Source organism: Orcinus orca, chromosome 2 (assembly GCF_937001465.1).
Source record: "Orcinus orca chromosome 2, mOrcOrc1.1, whole genome shotgun sequence".
Lineage (NCBI taxonomy): Eukaryota > Metazoa > Chordata > Mammalia > Artiodactyla > Delphinidae > Orcinus > Orcinus orca.
In genome coordinates, this window is record NC_064560.1 from 13005677 (window position 1) to 13027134 (window position 21458).

General features: G+C 45.7%; 1 protein-coding gene across 4 annotated transcripts in view; it reads left to right on the forward strand.

The window, feature by feature from the left end:
• PIP4K2A (phosphatidylinositol-5-phosphate 4-kinase type 2 alpha) overlaps nt 1-21458 on the forward strand; it is a 179020-nt gene that overhangs the window by 155286 nt on the left and 2276 nt on the right. For 2 of the 4 annotated variants that reach the window (XM_004280946.4, XM_049705368.1), the window contains exons 7-9: nt 7994-8107; nt 16650-16893; nt 18941-19044. In XM_004280946.4, the coding sequence (XP_004280994.1) occupies nt 7994-8107; nt 16650-16893; nt 18941-19044 (462 nt within the window). Of the gene's footprint in view, nt 1-7993; nt 8108-16649; nt 16894-18827; nt 19045-21458 lie in introns of all 4 variants that reach the window. The other 2 variants (XR_007475274.1, XM_033407853.2) reach the window with 2 other exon arrangements.

The window sequence follows — 21458 nt, forward strand, 5'->3', positions numbered from 1 at the left end:
TTGGTACAAAGTCCTCTGCCTTTTCATTTGTCTTACCTTTCTATGAATGTGGTTTTCCTTCCAGAGCCTGCAAAACTGTAGTTCTTCTTGCTTCTGCTGTCTGCCCTCTGGTGGATGAGGCTGTCTAAGAGGCTTGTGCAAGCTTCCTGTTGGGAGGGACTGGTGGTGGGTAGAGCTGGATGTTGCTCTGGTGGGCAGAGCTCAGTAAAACTTTAATCCACTTGTCTGCTGATGGGTGGGGCTGGGTTCCCTCCCGGTTGGTTGTTTGGCCTGAGGCCACCCAGCACTGGAGACTGCCCGGCTCTTTGGTGGGGCTAATGGTGGTCTCTGGGAAGGCTCACACCAAGAAGTACTTCCCAGAACTTCTACTGCCAGTGTCCTTGTCCCCATGGTGTGCCACAGCCACCCCCCACCTCTGCAGGAGACCCTCCAACAGTAGCAGGTAGGTCTGGTTTGGCCTCTTTTGGGGTCACTGCTCCTTCCCCCTGGGTCCTGATGCGCACCCTACTTTGTGTGTGCCCTCCAAGAGTGGAGTCTCTGTTTCCCCCAGTCCTTTTGAAGTCCTGCAATCAAATCCCACTAGCCTTCAAAGTCTGATTCTCTAGGAATTCCTCCTCCTGTTGCCGGACCCCCAGGTTGGGAAGCCTGACGTGGGGCTCAGAACCTTCACTCCAGTGGGTGGACTTCTGTGGTATAAGTGTTCTTCAGTTTGTGAGTCACCCATCCAGCAGTTACGGGATTTGATTTTATTGTGATTGCGCCCCTCCTACAGTCTCATTGTGGCTTCTCCATTGTCTTTGGATGTGGGGTATCTTTTTTGGTGAGTTCCAGTGTCTTCCTGTTGATGATTGTTCAGCAGTTCCAGACTCTGATTTTTATGAAGTTACTTTGGCAAGCCTGATGAAAAGGGGCTTATACTTTCTTTGCGAGTTTATTTTTATTCAGGTGAGCTTGGACTAACAAGTAAATCAGGAACATAATAAGCAGTCCCTAACTTGACACAATAGTTAGTACATGTTTTTTATGTTGTGCATTCAGCTCTGACTGTCATAATATGGCCCATCAAAGGGACACCAGGCAGCAATCTTAGATGTCGAAGGTTACAATTAGACTCTTTAAAAACAGGTTGTCCAATGAGCACATTGAGGAAAAGTTCATTTCTTTCTGAAATACAAGTCCTGTAATCACGGAGTGCTATGCTATGCGTTATCCTTTGCATTGAAACCTTCTGGGGCCAGAATCCTGTTTGCATTAAACACTCGAGTGTGACAGAAGTACATTCCATCTTTCTGTTAAGGTTTCCATGCTTAAACGTGACTCTGTATTATGTAAATTTTGGCTCTGTGCATTTTTAAGTACATGTATTTTTTTCTTTTTCCTGTTAGTGGCAATTTAATAGACTCTTTGTAAAAGTTAATTGTATAATGATGTTAAATCCAGTACATTGTAGTTTGAATTCTGTATTTAAAGTTTTTGGCTGTAAATATAGATTTTAAATATTTTGATTTAAAAATTTTTGAGTCATCCAAAAGACATTTTAGTGACATTAAAGATCTAATTAAGATTTCCATGTAATTTCTGGCTTTACTAACTCTTAACACATTCAGTATTACTAAACTCCATGCAGATGACAGCAGTCACGCACCAGGTCACAGAACCCAATGAAATAATTAGATATTACAAACAGGTTAACTTCTTTTTGAAACAGAAGATTTAAATCCTTTTGATAAGCATTATCTTTTGTTTTCAGAGAATGTGCAAAATTTAGTAATTTTAAAGTTTATAAAAAGTGCTAAATATTTTTATATTAGAAGGGAAGTTCTACTGCCTTGTCTTTTTAAAAAACCTCCTGTCTACCGTTCTAACGGGAGGAAGCAGAGCCCCGTGCTTCCTTTGCCCTCCTGGAATCTAATTTTCTCTCTGGCCACTGCATTTACGCCTGGGTCTTTGCCGAGCTGGCCACAGAGGCACAGTTCTAAAAACGAAAGCTCTGGACTTTGTAGCTCTTCGTTCTGAACACTTTTCCTTTTTTAATCTCAAACCCCTAGCCAAATCTCTCCTTAGAGATCATTTATATCTTTTATTGAACCCTAGGGAATCCTTATATTCAGAAGCATTTATACATTTAGAATACTATCCACACATTGGTTATCTTCAAGCCCTGATGCAGTTGTGTGTATACCTCAACTCTCATGTCCACTTGTGTTTTAGTTGCACATAAAGCATCTTTGACCATGACTGACACCGTTAATAGTGTGTTTCTTACTATTGAAGAATATGGACTTGCCAAGCGACAGCCTATATAATACTGTGCCTTAAAAGAAACTAAAAACTGGAAATTCCCTGGGGGTCCAGTGGTTAGGACTCAGCGCTTTCACTGCATGGGCCCAGGTTCGATTCCTGGCTAAGGAACTAAGATCCCACAAGCCACGTAGCGCAGCCAAAAAAACCCCCAAGAAACAAAAGACTTTTCACCCAATAATGTAGTTACAAAAAGCAGGGGAGGGAATGTTTATAATGAAACAATTTTCTTTTTACAGCTCATACCAAGTGAAGTGTTCCCAAGGAGCTTGTTACTTTCTAGTTTTGGGGTTGTTTTCTGGCTACTGGGATTCCAACTAGTGAATTTTTGCTTTAGGTCAGCAAAATCACATTCACTAAATTACCCACTATTATCACCTACTTGCTGAGAAAAACTAAACACGTGAAAAATTAAGGTAAAACAAGTCAGCAAACTTCTCTCTTTGGCCATAGATATCGAAGTATTTTATTCCATAGTAATAAAATACACTTTATTACTCTAAAAATTTAACTTACCCAATTATTATAAAGCAACATTTTATTCTCACTTGGGTTTCAGTGAGGTTTTCTGGCTAGGGAGAGCTTTTGCGGTGACGAGAGGTCTTTCTGACCAAGAGAATTCACAGTCAAGGTTTGGACAGCAGGCAGGGTAGGGGCTTATGCCAATGTAGCCTCTAGTGCACCTTGTCTGATACAGTGAAGTGAAATAACCTTGCACTTGTGTGTGCTAGGTGTGTGTGCAACAAGGAAAGTATCTTCAGAACTTAAAGGCCGTGTGTAGAAAAGTCGTGAGGTTTGTGCCTAATAATAAAACCTGAAAACAGGCAATTTTAAACATGGCTTGGGTTACTGATATCCCAAATTTAAAGAGCCTACTTCTTTTAGAAAATCAGGAAGGCTAGAAGACGATGGGCAAGTCTGTATTCTTTAGTAGTTCGAAACACTATGTAACAGTATTGGTCACGGTCAAAGCTAATGTGTAACTAAGACGCAAACTAATATCTAGTGAGTTCTCATTGCCAAGCACTGTCATTTCATTCACACGCTAACCCTATTGGATAGGTATTATTAATATTCCACTATATAAGATGAGGAAACTGAGGTTTGGACAGATTGAGCAGCTGGGTCTAAACACCTCAACTATTATAAAAGTGTTAAATGTGCTTTAAAAATATGCAACTTTAAAAAAAACCTTGCTCTGAATTTATCAGTGATGAACTTTTCTCTAGATACACACGCCATACTTGAGAATATGACCAGCAAATAACAAGAATATTTATATATAACTCTCTACATGGCAAGCAGGGCCCTAAGCTTTTTAGGTGTATGAATGGGTATAGTCCTCACAGCAGTGTGGTTTGCTAACCCCCATTTAAAGATGAGGAAGCCAAGTCACAGATAGGTTAAGTAACTTACTCTAAGTCACACAACTAATAACTGGAGCAGCTGAGATACAACCCTGGCGGCCTGGGTCCAGTCTGTGCTCAGAAGCTCATGCTTCAGTGTCCCAAGTAGAAATCTGGGCCATACTGAATCTACGTGGGGTCTGGCATCCCCCAGCATTGAAAGTGCCAGGGATATTCACTCTGCCAATTTTATCCACACAACAAAATAAGGATAGCTCGGTTGCAGGGGGACTGACATCGCTCTGCTTACGCCTTTAGCTGTGTTTGTACATTGACACATCACATTAGTAGAGATGAATGCCATTTTGAGTCCAACCCACCCTAGTCCAATCACTTCCTGCAAAAGGGAACTAGCCTTAGACTTGGGCTGTGCTGGCCTTGGTCCTGGGTTTGGTTGTACGCAGCCTCACTCCCCTGGCCAGGCTGGACAGACTGGGGAGGGCCGTGTAGGAAGAGCAGGCCCATCGCATGCCTCAGCCTCCTCGGTGCTGCCTCCCGGTAAGTACCACGTGAGGTACTGCAATTCCCCATCACGTTTGGAGGCTGCCAGTCTACATGGAACTGGCCAGGAAAACTTAATTCAGAGCTAATAAGTGAAGACTCCACCTACGACCACTTCAGAAAGGTGGCTGACCGCTGGCTGGAGGCCGGCGTCCGAGTCCACAGTTCAGAAGTGTTTCTGAGCTGATGTCTTCAGCCCTGGTGTTTGGCTGGTATCTGCATTGAGCTAGAAAGGGTATGAAAGATGCCCATTAAAGGAACCAGACCCAGTGACTTTGACGCTTTCAAAACTCCCCGCTAAGTGCAAGTAATTCAGTGTCACAAAACAAAGGGTGGGACCGGTTGCTGCCCACGATTACTTCTGTGCTGCTCTGCAGACATCACCTTTGTGGGCAGTGTCACACCGAGAGTTTATGATGTTCATTAATTCATAGCAAAACAGTTGCCCTCAAAAAAAAAAAAAAAAAGTGTCTTTAGTATAAATGCTGCTTATTATCAGAGGGATAGATTGACATTTTTAAGAAGCCAGGCAACAAGGTTTTCTTGAGGGTGCGTTACTGTCAGGGGACTTCATCCTCGTCATTCAGTTTTTAGTAGAAAAAGTTCATCTCTGTTTTTAAACATCTTCTATGCAGCATTACTGAATGCTCACGGCAGTGACGACACTAACCACTTGCCTCACTATTTAAATGTCACAGGGGTTTTGGTCGAATCCTCAGTCATTCAGCTAAAGGTCGAGTTGTACTAAGAGTCAGGCAGCCCGGGTCCGCATCTCAGCGCAGGAACCGGCTTACCAGCTCCACTTACCAGGCTGTGAGACCTTAGCTGTGTTGTCTCACTTAACCCAGTTTCCCGGTTGGTAAAGTGTGGATAGTAAGAGTTAAGGTTGTTTCGAAGAGTAAATGAGATAATGCACTTAAATAAATAGATGCCTGTCAAGGGCTTAGCAGGGTCTCCCCCTTCTACACATATGCAAACGGCCTGGAGGGGCTCCAGAAACTGGCCCCTGGCAAGTAAGGGGTGGATGGAGGGTGGGAACCTCAGGATTCATGTCTCCAAAACCCTGTGCTCCTAAAGCCTCTGCCATCCTGCTGACACCGGGGGGTGGGCATTGGTGGACCAGTGCTGGGTTCCTCTGGCAGCTGCCCTAAGGACCGGCCTGCAGCTCTTGAGCCTTTCAATGCGCCCTTAAGTCTTTTAACCAATCTGGTTGCCCTTTTTTGAATTTGATCCAATCTAAATTCAACCCTAGTGCCTGCGAAATTCACAAGTAAGCCTAGTAATAAAGTACAGGGTGTCCAGAGTGTTATGAGGTAGGATTATACTCTCCCTGTCACATGAGGTAATGCCGCTGGGGTGACCCTGAAATGGCATTCATCTGCATTAATGAGACTGCTATCACCAACACGGGTCGCTTACCGCTGTCTGTAGCCTGTCATCCCTGCCTTCAGGTTTCTCGCACACACGCACCCACGCACAAAAACCCCTCTCCCCTGCTCTGCTTGCACATATAAAATAAGTTGCAGAATTCAGGCAGCTCTTAATCCTCAATGCCCGCAACCACACACCACCGTCCCCTAAACAGACAAATGCCCGAGCTGTCCAATGCTTGGAGAATCATGACCCTCTCCATCTCCTGCGCTTGTGCATAAATCTGGCCTCAGCGCTTTCTAAAGCACCCGTTTTGTACCTTTGACAAAGCTGCTCCGCTGGCCTCTGAGTTCGTTAAACTTCAGATCCTTGCATTTCATTCACTGTGAAACTATGCTTCAGTTCTAGGAAAAGAACGTCAGGTCTGTGTGCTTGACTCAAACATTTAACATTAACACGCCATCTTCACATTCAGGGTTTTCTTTCACATTTTACATTTTTTTTTTTTTTTTTTTTTGCGGTACGCGGGCCTCTCACTGCTGTGGCCTCTCCCGCTGCGGAGCACAGGCTCCGGACGCGCAGGCTCAGCGGCCATGGCTCACGGGCCCAGCCGCTCCGCGGCATGCGGGATCTTCCCGGCCGGGGCACGAACCCGCGTCCCCTGCATCGGCAGGCGGACTCTCAACCACTGCACCACCAGGGAAGCCCACATTTTACATTTTTAAATGATTAATGATGAATTTACAGAGTTAGTCTACCAGGCCCCTCCCTAGTTGTTGTGTAGAATGGCACTGCATCTCATTTCCCCAGACTCTGACTCGGCATGAAATATTTGAAAGTAGACCCGTCTCTCCCTAAGAACCGTATTCTTTATCTATAGGCCTTACAAACTCATGCTGCCTTGTTTTCTTACCTACTTGCTTTGGTGTGTCTCATACAAGATTACAAACTCCTTTAGAATAGAAATGTTGACCTATTCATTTTTATATTCCTATACGTGACATTCAGTAACCGCTTATTGAATGGGATCTTTGGATTTCTGAGCTTTGCTATACCTGCTTTGTAAGGATAATTATTTTGGCAATAGTTATATCGAATTCGAAACTCACAAAACTGCACATTTTCTCAAAGTTAAAATGAGTAGCAAAGCTAATTTAGAATTGCATAATATACATGCATGTGTGTGTGTACAGATAGATGTGAGTAGTCTACATACATGTGTGTGTACCTTACAGAAAGAAAGGAAAAAGTGAGCAGTTTAGGGATTTGGATGGTGGTTCAGTAGACAGATGTACCCAGTGAGCTTTTAATCACTCTGAATGAGGGGGAGGTAGTGTGGAGACCAGGAAGGACAGTATGTTCTTTCCTTTTTTTTTCCCTCCCCATTTAGTTCACACTATGGAAAGGAGGCATTCATTAGTATACTAAGAAAGGCAATGTATTATGTTGGATTCCTTTCAACTGGAAGAAATAAGCAGGAGTGGTTATTTCTTATAAGGTCAGCCCAAAGGTGTGGGGAGGGGTTTTGAACTCTCCCAGAATGCAGGTTGCACGAAGTTGAATAATCCACACTGTTTTAAAGCTATAGGCCTCTACTATCTTATATGCTGCAGTACAAGCTGGTTTTTCGGTTTGTTTTCTTTGCCTGTGACCCATAGTTTGATAATCACGCGTTACTTCGTGTTGCTCAGCCTAAGCATAGCTTAGTTGCCAGCTCACTACCCTCTCGTTTATTTTTAAAGGGTAGAACTTCTCATCTTAATATGCTTTACTCTAGAAAACATTTTCCTTCGATATTGCCCAGATGAAAACAGAGTTTCCTTCTTGGAGTGGTGTGCAGGAAGGCTTAGAAGGGCAGATAGCTAACCTCTGGCTGCATATCCTCCCTGACTCAGAAATTAGATAGGATTATGGGTGGTGCTTTTCTGAGCAAGACAACATGTTATTTGTAACATGAACCCAGCAAAGGCTATCCCAGAAGTGTGTGTGTTGTCAGGGACGGGTGGAGTTGGGTTATACCAGTAAGAAAATTGAGGGTTCCTGACAAAGAATTCCAAGGGTATGAATTCTATACCTAGGAGACTTCTTGTGAATCTTCTTTAAGAAAGTGAATCTAAGAAAGCAGTCAGGTTCGTTCATATGAAAATCATGAAATCTGTTACAAAAGCCTCATAATATGGAGTACACCTGACCCTCCATTCCTAGTGGAAATGCTTCCAGTGGTCATGGCTCACTGGTGCCCCCTTGCGGCACTCAAGCCACCTCACATGTCGTTGCCTTGGGTAAGACCTCTGCGGTGAACAGGGCAGATTCAGCTTCCAAGAGCGGAAACTTAACCTCCAGGATTGGAGGGCATACATGTCTTTTAGATTTTAGTCAAGCTTCTTTCTTACTCTTCTTTTTTTTTTTTTTAGGCCAAAGAACTGCCAACTTTAAAGGATAATGATTTCATTAACGAGGGTCAAAAGATTTATATTGATGACAATAACAAAAAGGTATTCCTGGAAAAACTGAAGAAGGATGTTGAGGTAAGAAAAAGAAACTCAGCATAAGGGACGGCCCATTGTATGAATGTCAGCAGTACTGGGTTTTCAGGAGCTCTTAAAACTGTCTATTTAAATCGGCAACCGAGGCAAAAACATATGTTGTACATTATCCAAAGCAGGTATAAACAGGTATATCTCATATGTGATCTGGTTTAAAAGAGAAGTGTGCCAATTCAGCAGCTCCCCCCTTTAGAGGACAAACAAAAGCACGCACGCGGCATCTTCTGGTCTCCCCTCCCTCCGGTACCGTCTTCTCTGTTGGGTAGGGGGGTAGACTGACTGCCCACGACAGCCAGGGCTGGGGCCGAGGGGACTGAGGGCATTCTGTCAAAGAGCACAGCGTGTCGACAAGTGGATAGTAACTACCTGAATTTGGGGATTTCTCCATCTGAACCACATCTTGGTGTTGCAAAACCCAGCCTCAGTTGCTTAATGCTTCATATTTGCGCCAGCCTCTGTGGAGTTAGTAACGTTGGGCCCATCAAGACAGCCTTGCCACAGCATGGGAATGGCACAAAGGCAGTTTAGGACACCAGGGTCATGGGGGATGTGGTGAGAAATAAAATACTATGTGGAAATGGGCTTTGAGTCTGTAATGGAGCTCTCTTTGTAAATGCTGTTTTACGAATTAAAAATACACCTTTCCCTGTCTTCCATTTATTGTAATGGCATTGCAGTTCTCCCACCGAACTTCCTTATATATATAATTCTTCTAGAAATAAATTCAGGAAAAACGTTCTTTTCTTGAAGTTTGTTAGGTTACAAAACAGTGTAAGGAGAGTTCTAATTTAAACAGTTACTAAGCTATGTTTTTCTTAGCTGTTACTTTTTTTTTTTTTTTTTTTTTGCGGTACGCGGGCCTCTTACTGTTGTGGCCTCTCCCGTTGCGGAGCACAGGCTCCGGACGCGCAGGCTCAGCGGCCATGGCTCACGGGCCCAGCCGCTCCGCGCCATGTGGGATCTTCCCGGACCGGGGCACGTACTCGTGTCCCCTGCATCGGCAGGCGGACTCCCAACCACTGCGCCACCAGGGAAGCCCTCTTAGCTGTTACTTTTGTTCATGTGTGTGCAGTTTTTGTTTTGGTTTTTTTAACTTTGAAGTACAGTTCTCCACATACCAGTACAGATCTGCTCCTCAGAGAGGCTTTGTGGAAAGATTCTCCTGTGTCATTAAAAACAAAATGACTTGGGAGTTCCCTGGCGGTCCAGTGGTTAGGACTCGGTTCTTTCACTGCCGGGGCCCAGGTTCCATCAGGGAACCTGGGTCAGGGAAATAAGACGCCACCCCCCCGGCAAGCCCAGCCACATGGCCAAAAAAAAAAAGAACCCAAACAAAATGACTTGGGCCGAAGAACACATGTCATGGATTAGATTATATCCCCCATGAGGGTAGAAGCAGTATTATAATTTTCTTTTTAATCTTCTAACATCTTTCATTGCAAGACATGCAGACTGACCAAATTAGTTCACGATTATTTTTAGGTTATAAATTATTTTAAGAAATTTTTTTGCACTTTAACCTACATCATGTATATGCTTTGATTAGAACCTAGATATTGGTTATTTATGAAGGATACAAGTGTCTTTTTTTTAAAAAGTTTTTCTCCAGTTTCTCATTATTAAGCATTTATTTTTCCTCAGTTGTCAGTGGTTTTTATTAAAATGCATATTAGCTAAGTATTTCCCTTTTACTTTGGGGTCAACTTGATCTGATAACAAAGTGACACAGGTAGACATGCTCTTTGAGAATTTTATTCATTATTCTGCAAGTCTTTGATCCCAAGAATCATATTGTTTTAGCAATTATGGTAAATAGGCCTTAGGGTTATCTGATCTGCTAGAAAGATGGTTTTCATCTTTTCTGTCGGCTGTATATTACTATGATATTTAGACCCCACAAATAATGTAACTGAAGCCGTTCAAATTTACAGTTGAATTACACAAGGATTCTCTTTGCCCTTTCATTGTCTCCAACAGTGTCTTGATTAGAGGATTTGGATAATTTTAACCCCATCCATGGCTCTCGCACTTAGCTGTTTTGTTGAACTGGAGGCAGGGCATAAGGCGTTCTTTCATTTTAATAAATTCTCAATGGTCGGTAAGTGTCTAGTTTTGAAATTCATGCAGAAGCATTATTAAATTTTTAAGCAGGTAATTATGGTGAAGTAGCTTGACATCTGATCTTGATAATGAGACTAGAATGTAATCTCGTTTCATTTTTCCATCAGGTCCATGCTTTCTAATTTAGCTGGCCGGCCTGTTTAAGTACAGGATTTGGGGGTTGGGGGCTGACTCAATGCTTTAAGTAAAAGATGAGTTTACTACAGCTCAGTAAATATTTTTGTAGGAAAATTAGAACCTAGGGGCTTTTTTCTGCGTTTGAAATTCTGTTCTATTCATATGCCGCTCAAAGTACTTTAGTTCTGATAGCTTTACACATGAGTATATGTGAACCCTTTTCTCCAGAAGAAAGCACTCTACGGAGAGTGAGAAGTCACTTTTGCCCTCTGACCCGCTTCTTGTCCGCTCTGACCAGGGCCCACGCTTATCTCTCGTCGGCTCACACTGGGATCCAAATTTCACACAATGCAAAACTGTGCTTTGTGTCCTGTGGCATCCGCCCCATCATAGGCCATCTCATCCCTCACGTCTTGGGTCGGCGGTGGGGAGGGGAGGGGGCACTGCGGGTAGCAGGATGGTTGGCAGCCAACTCTTACAGAGCATGTAGAGCGTAAGTCCTTCCTGTGCAGTCATTCTCTCCCTTCATTCTTCTAACTCCTTGAGGCTGAGTGCTGTTATCCCAATTTATGGATGAGAAAACTGAGCCCAGAGACACTATGTAATTTGCTCAAAGACACACAGCTACTAAATTCAGACTGGGATTTGAGGCCACTGGCAGCCACACTCCTAAACTGCTGATATAACATGCAGGTTAAAGATGAGACTGTTTTCAGATAAAGTACTCCAAGAGAGGATTATTACGGCTTTCAACAAGCGATTAAATATAACCGAAATAGGGATGGTTGGAATTTTAATCCTGCATCACAGATGTGTTGGGAGGTGGTGATTCAGCAGAACAAGTGTGTTAATAAACTTAGTAAAAAGTAAATTCAAATCTGTTGTAAAGAAGTTTTTTTTAATTTTATTGTAGTTGATTTACAGTGTTGTTTGTGAATTTCTGTACAGCAAAGTGACTCAGTTATACATATTCTTTTTCATATTCTTTTCCATTATGGTTTATCACAGAATACTGAATATATCAGTAGTTCTCTGTCCTGTACAGTAGGACCTTGTTGTTTATCTGCTCTATATATAATAGTCTGCCTCTGCTCATCCCAAACTCCCACTCCTTCCCTCCCCCACCACCCCTCTTGGCAACCACAAATCTATTGTCTGTATCTGTGAGTCTGTTTTTGTTTTGTAGATATATTGATTTGTATCGTATTTTAGATTCCACATGTAAGTGATATCTTACGGTATTTGTCTTTCTCTTTCTGACTTCACTTAGTGTGATAATCTCTAGGTCCATCCATTTTGCTACAAATGGCATTATTTAATTCTTTCTGATGGCTGAGTAGTATTCCACTGTATATAAATATATACCATAACTTTATGCATTCATCTGTTGATGGACATTTAGGTTGTTTCCATGTCTTGGCTATTGTAAATAGCGCTATGAACACAGGGTGCATGTATCTTTTTGAATTATAGTTTTATCTGGGTATATGCCTAGGAGTAGGACTGCCGGATCATATGGCAACTCTACTTTTAGTTTTTTGAGGAACCTCCGTACTGTTTTCCATAGTGGCTGCACCAATTTACATTCCCCCCAACAGTGTAGGAGATTTCCCTTTTCTCCACACCCTCTCCAGCATTTGCTATTTGTAGACTTGTGAATGATGGGCATTCTGACTGGTGTGAGGTGATACCTTATTGTAGTTTTGATTTGTATTTCTCTAATAATTAGAGATGTTGAGCATCTTTTCATGTGATCCCTATCAAATTACCCATGACAGTTCCCACAGAACTAGAACAAAGAATCCTAAAATTTATATCGAACCATAAAAGACCCAGAATTGCCAAAGCAATCCTGAGAAAAAAGAACAAAGCAGGAGGCATAACCCTCCCAGACTTCAGACAATACTACAAAGCTACAGTAATCAAAAGTGTGGTACTGGCACAAAAACAGACATTAATGGAACAGAATAGAGAGCCCAGGAAAGAAAACACACACCTACAATCAATTAATCTTCAACATAGGAGGCAAGAATATAAAATGGGAAAAAGACAGTCTCTTCAGCAAGTGGTGCTGGGAACGTTGGACAGCCCCATGTAAATCAATGAAGTTAAAACACACCCTCACACCATACACAAAAATAAACTCAAAATGGCTTAAAGACTTAAAAGATATGACACCATAAAACTCCTAGACAAGATCACAGGCAAAACATTCTCTGACATAAATCGTACCAATGTTTTCTTAGGTCAGTCTCCCAAGCCAATAGAAATAAAAACAAGAATAAACAAATGGGACCTAATCAAAATTACAAGCTTTTGCACAGCAAAGGAAACCCATGAACAAAATGAAGATAACCTATGGGAGAAAATATTTGCAAACGAAGCAACTGACAAGGGCTTAATTTCCAAAGTATACAAACGGCTCATACAACTCATCACCAAAAAAACAAACAACCCAATCAAAAACTGGGAAGACCACCTAAGCAGACATTTCTCCAAAGACAACACACAGAAGGAGAGTTTATTAACAGCTCCTTAGCCACAGTTTTCTAGAAGGGTTTGTGTGTGACAGGGCTCATAAAAACCTTGAGGGAGGTACAGGCTCAGATTTGGTATAATGAGGAATTAATTATGAAGGAAGCAGATTAGGTGGGATATTCCGAGGGAAAAAGAGGCTGATCAAGGTCTGGTGGATAATTATTAAATAGGAAAGCATGGGACCTAGAGATTATAAAGATTTTTAAATCTTCATGCTTTGAAATCTTATGTATTTAGAAATCACTAATTTGAGTTAGAAGCTTAAAGGGATGACAGAAAATAGCAAATGTGTATTAAGTTCCTAATGTTAGCTGGAGGTAGACCCTCCAGGGAGCCCCGAACCCCTCTTCTCTTTGGGGTCTGTCACCTTCAGCCCACAGTAGTTTTGTGATGCCCAGCAGGGACTTTCTCTAGCAAGAATCTCAGGTCTGCTGCTGCCTTGTGTCTCCCTCTACTTTAGAAGAGATTTTAAACGGCGTTTTATGACAATAAGAGCTGAGGAGTCAATGGGCTCTTTAGCACATCTCCCCTCTTGGCCCACCTCACTCGAGCCCGTCCCCATGTTTAAGTTACCTACTTGATGAAAAAAAGGTTTTTACCACAGTAACCACACAGACAATGATAAAACTGCGCCCACTGTTACACGCAAGGCACTTTTCATGGCCTCCACTACATTCCCTCTAATCCTTTCCACACCACTGTGAGTTTAGTGGTGTTGTCCCATTTCATAGTTAGAATAACTGAGGCTCAGAGAGGTGAATTTATCATCAAGGCACAGAGCTAGTAACATAAAATTTAATTGCCCACCTGACTCCAAAACTTTTTTTTAAATTTTATTTAGGATTATCTGATACTTTAATGGGTCACCTTTATCAGCAAAAGCTACGCTCTTAACCACTGTGCTGTCCTTGGTCTTTTCCATTTCTGTCTCAGCCGCACAGATTTGAAGATTTATATAATCCCCATTTCTTATATAATCCCCATTTGGGGCTGCAACTGGTTTCCTTGATCTTGAGTATGTCAGAACAACTTCTTGTCGAGAGATGCATTTTTCATTTCACTGATAGTTTAGTGGGTGATGCTGGGAGCTAACTTCACTTTTATTTATTGAATACAAATGTTTCCTTACTGGGAGAGGAGCCTAAGCAGTGGTCTGATCAGAGACCCAGGAAAGGAGCTCTGGGCCTGGCTGACGTTGTGAGAGCAGCACAAGTGCCAGGGGAAGACGTGGGCCTGGAGACCCATCCTACTTCATGTGGCAGTTCAGCCCTGGTCATCACCCCTTCCCAGCCTGACCTTTGGCAGGTTAATTACAGGCAGTCCCTTTTGTACTCTCGTACATAAAGCACACCTGATAGTGTATTTGTACCGTCAACCATCTGCAGGTCAAACAAACCTACGTGTTAAAGAGAGATTCTGCTCTGCAGAGCAAAGATATATCGTAAATGGGGCTTCCCTGGTGGCGCAGTGGTTGAGAGTCCATCTGCCGATGCAGGGGACGCGGGTTCATGCCCCGGTCTGGGGGAATCCCTTGTGCCGCGGAGCGGCTGGGCCCGTGGGCCATGGCCGCTGAGCCTGCGCGTCCGGAGCCTGTGCTCCGCAACGGGAGAGGCCACGGCAGTGAGAGGCCCGCGTACCAAAAAAAAAAAAAAAAAAAAAAAAAAAAAGATATATCGTAAATGGTCTCGTTTTGCTTCCAGTAGGTGCTGCCTCTTGCAGTCTCAAAGGAAGGTCTTTTTGTTGTTGCTTTGTTCTTCGTTTTTACTTAGTTTGGGTGGTTACTCGTCTTAGAGGAAAGGGCCAGGGGAAGTTAGGGAGAGGTAAGGAGGACTGGGGAAGCAGCAGCAGGCATCCTGTTCTCTTGTTCAATAAATACCAAGTAGCAACATCACTTACCTGGGAGTCAGGAGTGCAGCGAGGCTGTCACCGAACCAGGCTCGTTTGTGCCCGACGTGCAAGCCTAACGCAGAGACGCTGAAGTTTGCAGCAGAGAGGGTTTGTTCACAAGGCAGCCAAGCGGGAAGAGCAAATCTCAAATTCGCCTCCGCAAGGCAAGGGGCTCGAGGTGTTTATGGGACAAGCAGCAGCAGTGCTGCCTGAGGCCCGGGGAGCGTGAGGAAAGGCGACTGGGAAAAGGTAGGGGAGTCGGCTTTCTGCACGGGCTTAACTAGGCTACTGGCCTCTGCGCGAACCAAGGGTGGAGCTTTCCATCCTCTGCACGTGTGAAAAGACCCTCACGCATGCCCAGTTGGAGGGTCAGTGTTCCTATCCAATCTCAACCAACTTAGCTCAAACTAGACACAGCTGACTCCAAGTTTCTAGAAAGCAGCTGGGCAGATATCATTGTTTAGGCTACGTGCCCCTTGGAGGACATGCAAGTCTTAAAAGACCTTGATTAGTGAAGGCAGGTGAGATGGATTTGACTAATAATGGCAGTTTCAAGGGCAAAATCGGCCAGAGCCCCGGTCCTCACGGGGCTGCGCTGTTTGGGGAAGATAGAAGTTACTCAAGTCATCTAATGAGTGTGCAGCTAAACCAGGTGTCCTTAAGGGAAAGTGTGCAGTGCACACATGCCCGGCAGGAATCGGGACAGGCTTCCGTGAGCAAGTGCCCTGCAGTTGAGACCTGAAGGTCAAGTGGGAGGTGAAGGGGCGCAGTGAGGGGGCCAGAGGCCAGCACAGGGTTCAAGATGGCCCGAGAGGCGATGAGGCCAAACTACCCAGGTCCCGAGGACAGTGTTAGAGTTTGTTTCCACCCTGTGAGAAACGATACTCCACTGAAAGGTCTTAGGCAGGGGCGCGACCAGATCAAATTCTTCCCTTGCCAAAGGACCAGAAGGGGAAGTTCGGGCAGCATGCAACCTTTGCCACTTCCCAGGGACCTTCCAAGGGCCCAGAGGGAGAAGCAGGGATGGGGCAAGGGGGCTTTTGCCTTGTTACCCTGCAAGCGGAGCAGGACCTGGCCCGACCAAGCCCCACCCACGCTGCACCCACTACACACATGTGGGTGGGAGATGTTGCCACCCGGCTATCCAGCTTCTCCAGCTGTGCCCAGACCTCTGGAGGGCATCCAGGGTATGCAGTGGAGGCGAGGGGAACGGGCCAGAGAGAGCCCCCAGATAAAGGGGGTCGGTCGGGGCAGGCACTGTGCTAGGCACGGGAGGGGGTGATGGAGGAGCGTCTCCGGCTCCCGCTTCCGTCAGAAGGAAGCCCCCCAGCAGGCCTGAAGGGCAGCGCTGAGCAGAGACACAGGCATTTGCTGGTTGACTGGGACACTGATGCTTGTGCTTATTTGTGATGGACGGCATAATACTCTCCTCCAGAGTGTGCTGCGTTTCAAAGTGCTTTTCACAAGCCGTTCAGGGGCTCCCCTGGAAGCTACGTGGGAGGTCCCTGGTTTCCCCATTAGCCAGTCTTAATTGTTCGGAGAAACGTTTTCTTCCCTGCGTCTCCTTGCCAGTCATGCTCTCTGCTCTTCGGTGTAGTACGACCTCCGTGTGATAAATGCATCCCTCCCAGCATCCCGCTTTGCATCTCAGGGAGGTAATCCTAGCTCTGAGCCAGCCTGAAGTGCGAGGCTACAGCTTTGGCTGGAGAAACTTCCAGGGACCGTGACAGCACCGTTAAAGAGGCTCCCGGCTGCTCCTGGGGAAATCTTCTCGCCTCTGCCGCCCTTTTGTGAGCTTGCTGTCTTTAACTCTGGGGTTGTGTTTAAGGCATAACTGACCATGTCGCTTCCCACCTTCCAGTTTCTTGCCCAGCTGAAGCTCATGGACTACAGCCTCCTGGTGGGAATCCACGATGTGGAGAGAGCCGAACAGGAAGAAGTGGAGTGTGAAGAGAACGACGGAGAGGAGGAGGGGGAGAGCGACGGCACCCACCCTATTGGAACCCCTCCCGACAGTCCTGGAAATACGCTCAACAGCTCACCGCCCTTGGCTCCCGGCGAGTTTGATCCAAACATTGATGTTTATGGAATTAAATGCCATGAAAGTGAGTTACTATCAACTCTTTTTACCATTGGTTGGATTTTTCTTTTTGCATTATCTGCTGGTAATCATCACCCCGGTTAAAAGCATGCTGCCCTGGGGCTTCCCTGGTGGCGCAGTGGTTGAGAGTCCGCCTGCCGATGCAGGGGACGCAGGTTCGTGCCCTGGTCCGGGAAGATCCCACATGCTGCAGAGCGGCTGGGCCCGTAAGCCATGGCTGCTGAGCCTGCGCGTCTGGAGCCTGTGCTCCGCAACGGGAGAGGCCACGACAGTGAGAGGCCCGCGTACCGCAAAAAAACAAAAAAACAAAAAACAAAAAAAAAACCGCATGCTGCCCCATAAGACTCCTTCTCAAGAGTCCCGATCAATTGATTTCGGGACAAAGTATGTTAAAGGTAACTGTAACCTCTGGTTTTGAACTGTAATGTGATGAGGTCCTTGAATTGTGTGATGTTGAGGGAACAGAGTGAAACCACACAAGTGTGTGTTGTACATACACAACACACATATGCACATGCTTGTGTAAATGTCCATACCATATATAAGGAATGGTTTAAAATATTCTTTTTCTTAGCTATCTCTCTTTTATGTGGATCTCAAGTGTCACAAGTCTATCCTGAGCTAGGTACATACGTGGTCCACTCCAAACCCCCTGTGGACATCGTGTAGGGCAGGCATCTCATTGCTACCAGCCCTTTCCTTCTCAGGAGTGCTGAAGCTGGCCCAGGGTGTGGGATGAGAATCTCCAATTTGCTGCTGTGTCTGTCCTCTGCTCTTTCCCCCATTAAGGTGTCTGTGGCCCTCTTCTCTAAAGTGAGATCCATCTTTTTTTTTTTTTTTTTTTTGCGGTACGTGGGCCTCTCACTGTCGTGGCCTCTCCCGTTGTGGAGCACAGGCTCCGGACGCGCAGGCCCAGTGGCCATGGCTCACGGGCCCAGCCGCTCTGCAGCATGTGGGATCTTCCCAGACCGGGGCACGAACCCGTGTCCCCTGCATCGGCAGGCGGACTCTCAACCACTGCGCCACCAGGGAAGCCCGAGATCCATCTTAATCCTCAAAATCTGGGTGATTAGATATTTGTAGGAATATTACATGCTACCTTAGCTACTTATACATGGAAAAAAAAATTTAGAGATAAAAGCAGGCCTCTGATTTTTTGAGTAATAAAAATTGTGGTCCATCATTGTTTAAAAAAATGTCTCATGGCATAGCAGCCAGGTGAGTTTGAGTTTTATTTATTTATTTATTTATTTATTTATTTATTGCGGTACGCGGGCCTCTCACTGTTGTGGCCTCTCCTGTTGCGGAGCACAGGCTCCGGACGCGCAGGCCCAGCGGCCATGGCTCACGGGCCCAGCCGCTCCGCGGCATGTGGGATCTTCCCGGCCGGGGCACGAACCCATGTCCCCTGCATCGGCAGATGGACTCTCAACCACTGTGCCACCAGGGAAGCCTGTTATGTTTTTTATTTTGCTCAGCAAAATTGTTTCTTCAACACAGAAAATCAGATATAGTCAAATGTACTTTTTCATATTATTCATAATTGCAACAGCATCATATTTGTGGAAATATGTAAAAGATGGGTACTGTAGGTGATATATGCCTTTATCCAGTTCTGATACTAGATCCAATGACAATTAGTGAACAGCTCATTAGGAACAGTATATAATGGTAGAAAGTATTAGGGAGCATAATTACTTCTACTTGTTTTAGAGTATTTTTTAAATAGCATTTTTCTTTATACCAAAGCAATACACAATCACTAAAGAAAATGAAGATTAACAAAAACAGTCTCAGCCTTGCACCTCTACTGGTGATATCCTGAGGTTATATTCTCTTTTTTACTTTTCAAATTGAGAGACAATTGGGGACAGAAAGTTAAGCTGTTTCACAGGGATATGCAAGACTTTTGAAAAGCCTCTATGCCTGTGTTTTCAGACCCCTTCGACCCCCGCCCCACTGAATCCCTCGCCTCTTCCTCCGTCAGCAGCTCGCACTCTTCCAGGTGCTGTCATCACCTGTCCCACAATCATCGCTCTCATCCCTTACAGATTCGCCTAGGAAGGAGGTGTACTTTATGGCAATTATTGACATTCTGACTCATTATGATGCAAAAAAGAAAGCTGCCCACGCTGCAAAAACTGTTAAACACGGCGTAAGTATCTCCGTTTGGTTTCCCTCTCTGCTCCCTGCTTCCTGTCGTGCAGGGACCAGCTCAGGTCCGCTCCTTTCCGCTGAGCTGCCCACAGGCCTTCATTGGCTCTGGTTCCCTGCAGGGGTCACGCTCTGATGCAGAGTCAGAGCCAGCAGGCGCTCGGACCGCCGCTCCCAAGTCACTTAAACCCGGCGCAGCTCTTCTTTCACCCACCGGGGTTATTAACAGACACATGCATCGTGAGAATATTACACAAATGCTTTTTTGTTCGAAAAATGTTTCAAAAGACAAAAGGGCTGAATGATGACAACTAAGTGTTTTAATATGAAATGTTCAGAACTGAAGCACTATTCTCTGCTTCAGATGCTTCCAGGATACACAATATTATATTCCTTTCCGCACAGCAGATTGTAATTTTTTCTACTACAGAAATTTGTTGAGTGCAGGCTCAAAGTTGAGTAATACGAACCCCTCACCTTTGCTGTCCTTGCTCAGAATTCTCACTGTCCGGGCCTATGGTAACTTGTTGAGTCCCCGAGACGAGCCTGTGAGGGAAAACCAATACACTCCTGCTTACAGGTGAAGAAACTGAGGGCGAGAGCTTACTTGCCAGCCAGGATCGCGTCCTAGGCAGTGGTAGAGGGAGGGCTGCTCCTCAGGACCCAGCCCCAGCCCCAGATCTCCCAGTGAGGCCCGCCTGGCCGGCTGGACTTCACAAGTCGTGAGTCTGCTCTGTGCTTGCATCGCAGGGATCCATTTTGGCTTTCAGGCGCGTCAAAAAGGCCACAGACCCCATCCCACAGGGATGAACTTGTGCCCTGGCTCGTTCACACTGGCAGGAGAGATGCTTCCCCACAGTGTGGAGCCGACCAACACCCAGCAGAACATCAACCGCTACTAAAGGCTCTTTTTCTCTATTTTAAAGTCAAACAGGCTGTCGTGTCAGCAACGGAACCAGCCTAACACCATACCCCACTTGCCACAGAAATATTTCAGTCACACCATCAACTATTTTGGTGTGCCTGCCGTGTGCAGCGCACGGACCACGACCTACCCAGCCCACCGAACGTGTTAAGAATCCTCTATCGGTCAGAGAGAAGGGTACACAGCAGTTCTCACACGGGGGTCAGCACCGCGGCCTAATGAGCACCATTTGTAAACTGTGTGCCTGACAGATGCACCACCCCTTTCCCTGATTCTGAGTCCAGCTCAGGAGGCTGGGGGAGGGGCCTCTAAGAGGCTCGGGTAATTCTGATGCTCATCTCTGGTTGAACCACCTGGGTGTATTGCAAGGACAGAGCTGGGCCAGAATCCTATCTCACCTTTCCAGTGTGTGACCTGGAGGAAGCGCTTTGGCGCTTCAGTTCCGCCAGCTGATGAAGGGGTCCTAATGGCTTATTGATGAGATTTTTGTGGTGAACAGACTGAACAGTGGGGGGCGCTCCGTGTTTGTTCCCACCCCTCCTCAAACCTGCTGTGATATTCCAGACCACGTGCAGCTGGAAATGTGCCGTAGCAAACATGGCTTCATTTGCATCTCCCCTGTAAGTCACCAGCTCAGCTCCGAGACACGGCACACGGCCTAAAGCTGGGTGCAGTTTGTGTCGAGCTGCTGCTGGGAACCATTCTCTGCCTTCAAAACTGGGGCTCCTCCGTGGAGATCCCAGGGGCCCAGGCCAGGCTTGGAAATTACAGGTTCTCCTGTGAGCTGCGTGTGTAAAAACAGCCTCTGGTGACTTAGTAAAACTCTGGTCCTGACCTTTGCAGCTCAGGAGGCTGGCTGGTAACTGGGGGGGTCTGCTGGCCCTACTGTGTTCTTGTCATAGGAAACCCCCCACTGAGCCTCTGCGAGGGGCCGGCTTCCCAGCTCCAAGCAGGTCTCTGTGAACGGGGACGATGGTACCCCCGTGCCCGTGCCCCTCCGGGGGAGACGCAGTCACAGCGCTGTGTCTCGCCTGCTTCCGGGGCCAGGAAAGAGCCCCGGCAGCTGACACCGCCCCTGCTGCTGTGGCCGTCGCCCCTCATTTCTGAGCACCCAGCCGCTTACCTCGGTCCTGAAAAATGAACATGGTCCTTGTGTCCTTGCCATTGGAGTTTCCCTTTGGCCAAACGTTGCTGTTTGTGTCATTCTCAAGGAATCTCCAATCTGCTCTCTTGAGAAACAGAAGCATCCTCCCGTGGCTTCTGAATGTAGGCCACGCAGATTCCACATTTGACGGGAGCATCTCTAACGTGGTTGGTTGGATTTTTTTTTTTTTTTAGTGGCAGCAGTCACAGTGTGTGTGACAGTGGCATCTGTTGGTCCTACGACTCTGCCTCGTTTTCACACACAGATTCCTTAGAGCCTTGGCTATTCAGACCAATATCCAAGCTATTCTGAGTTACGAGTAGAGGCTGCACAGGTTTGAAAATGA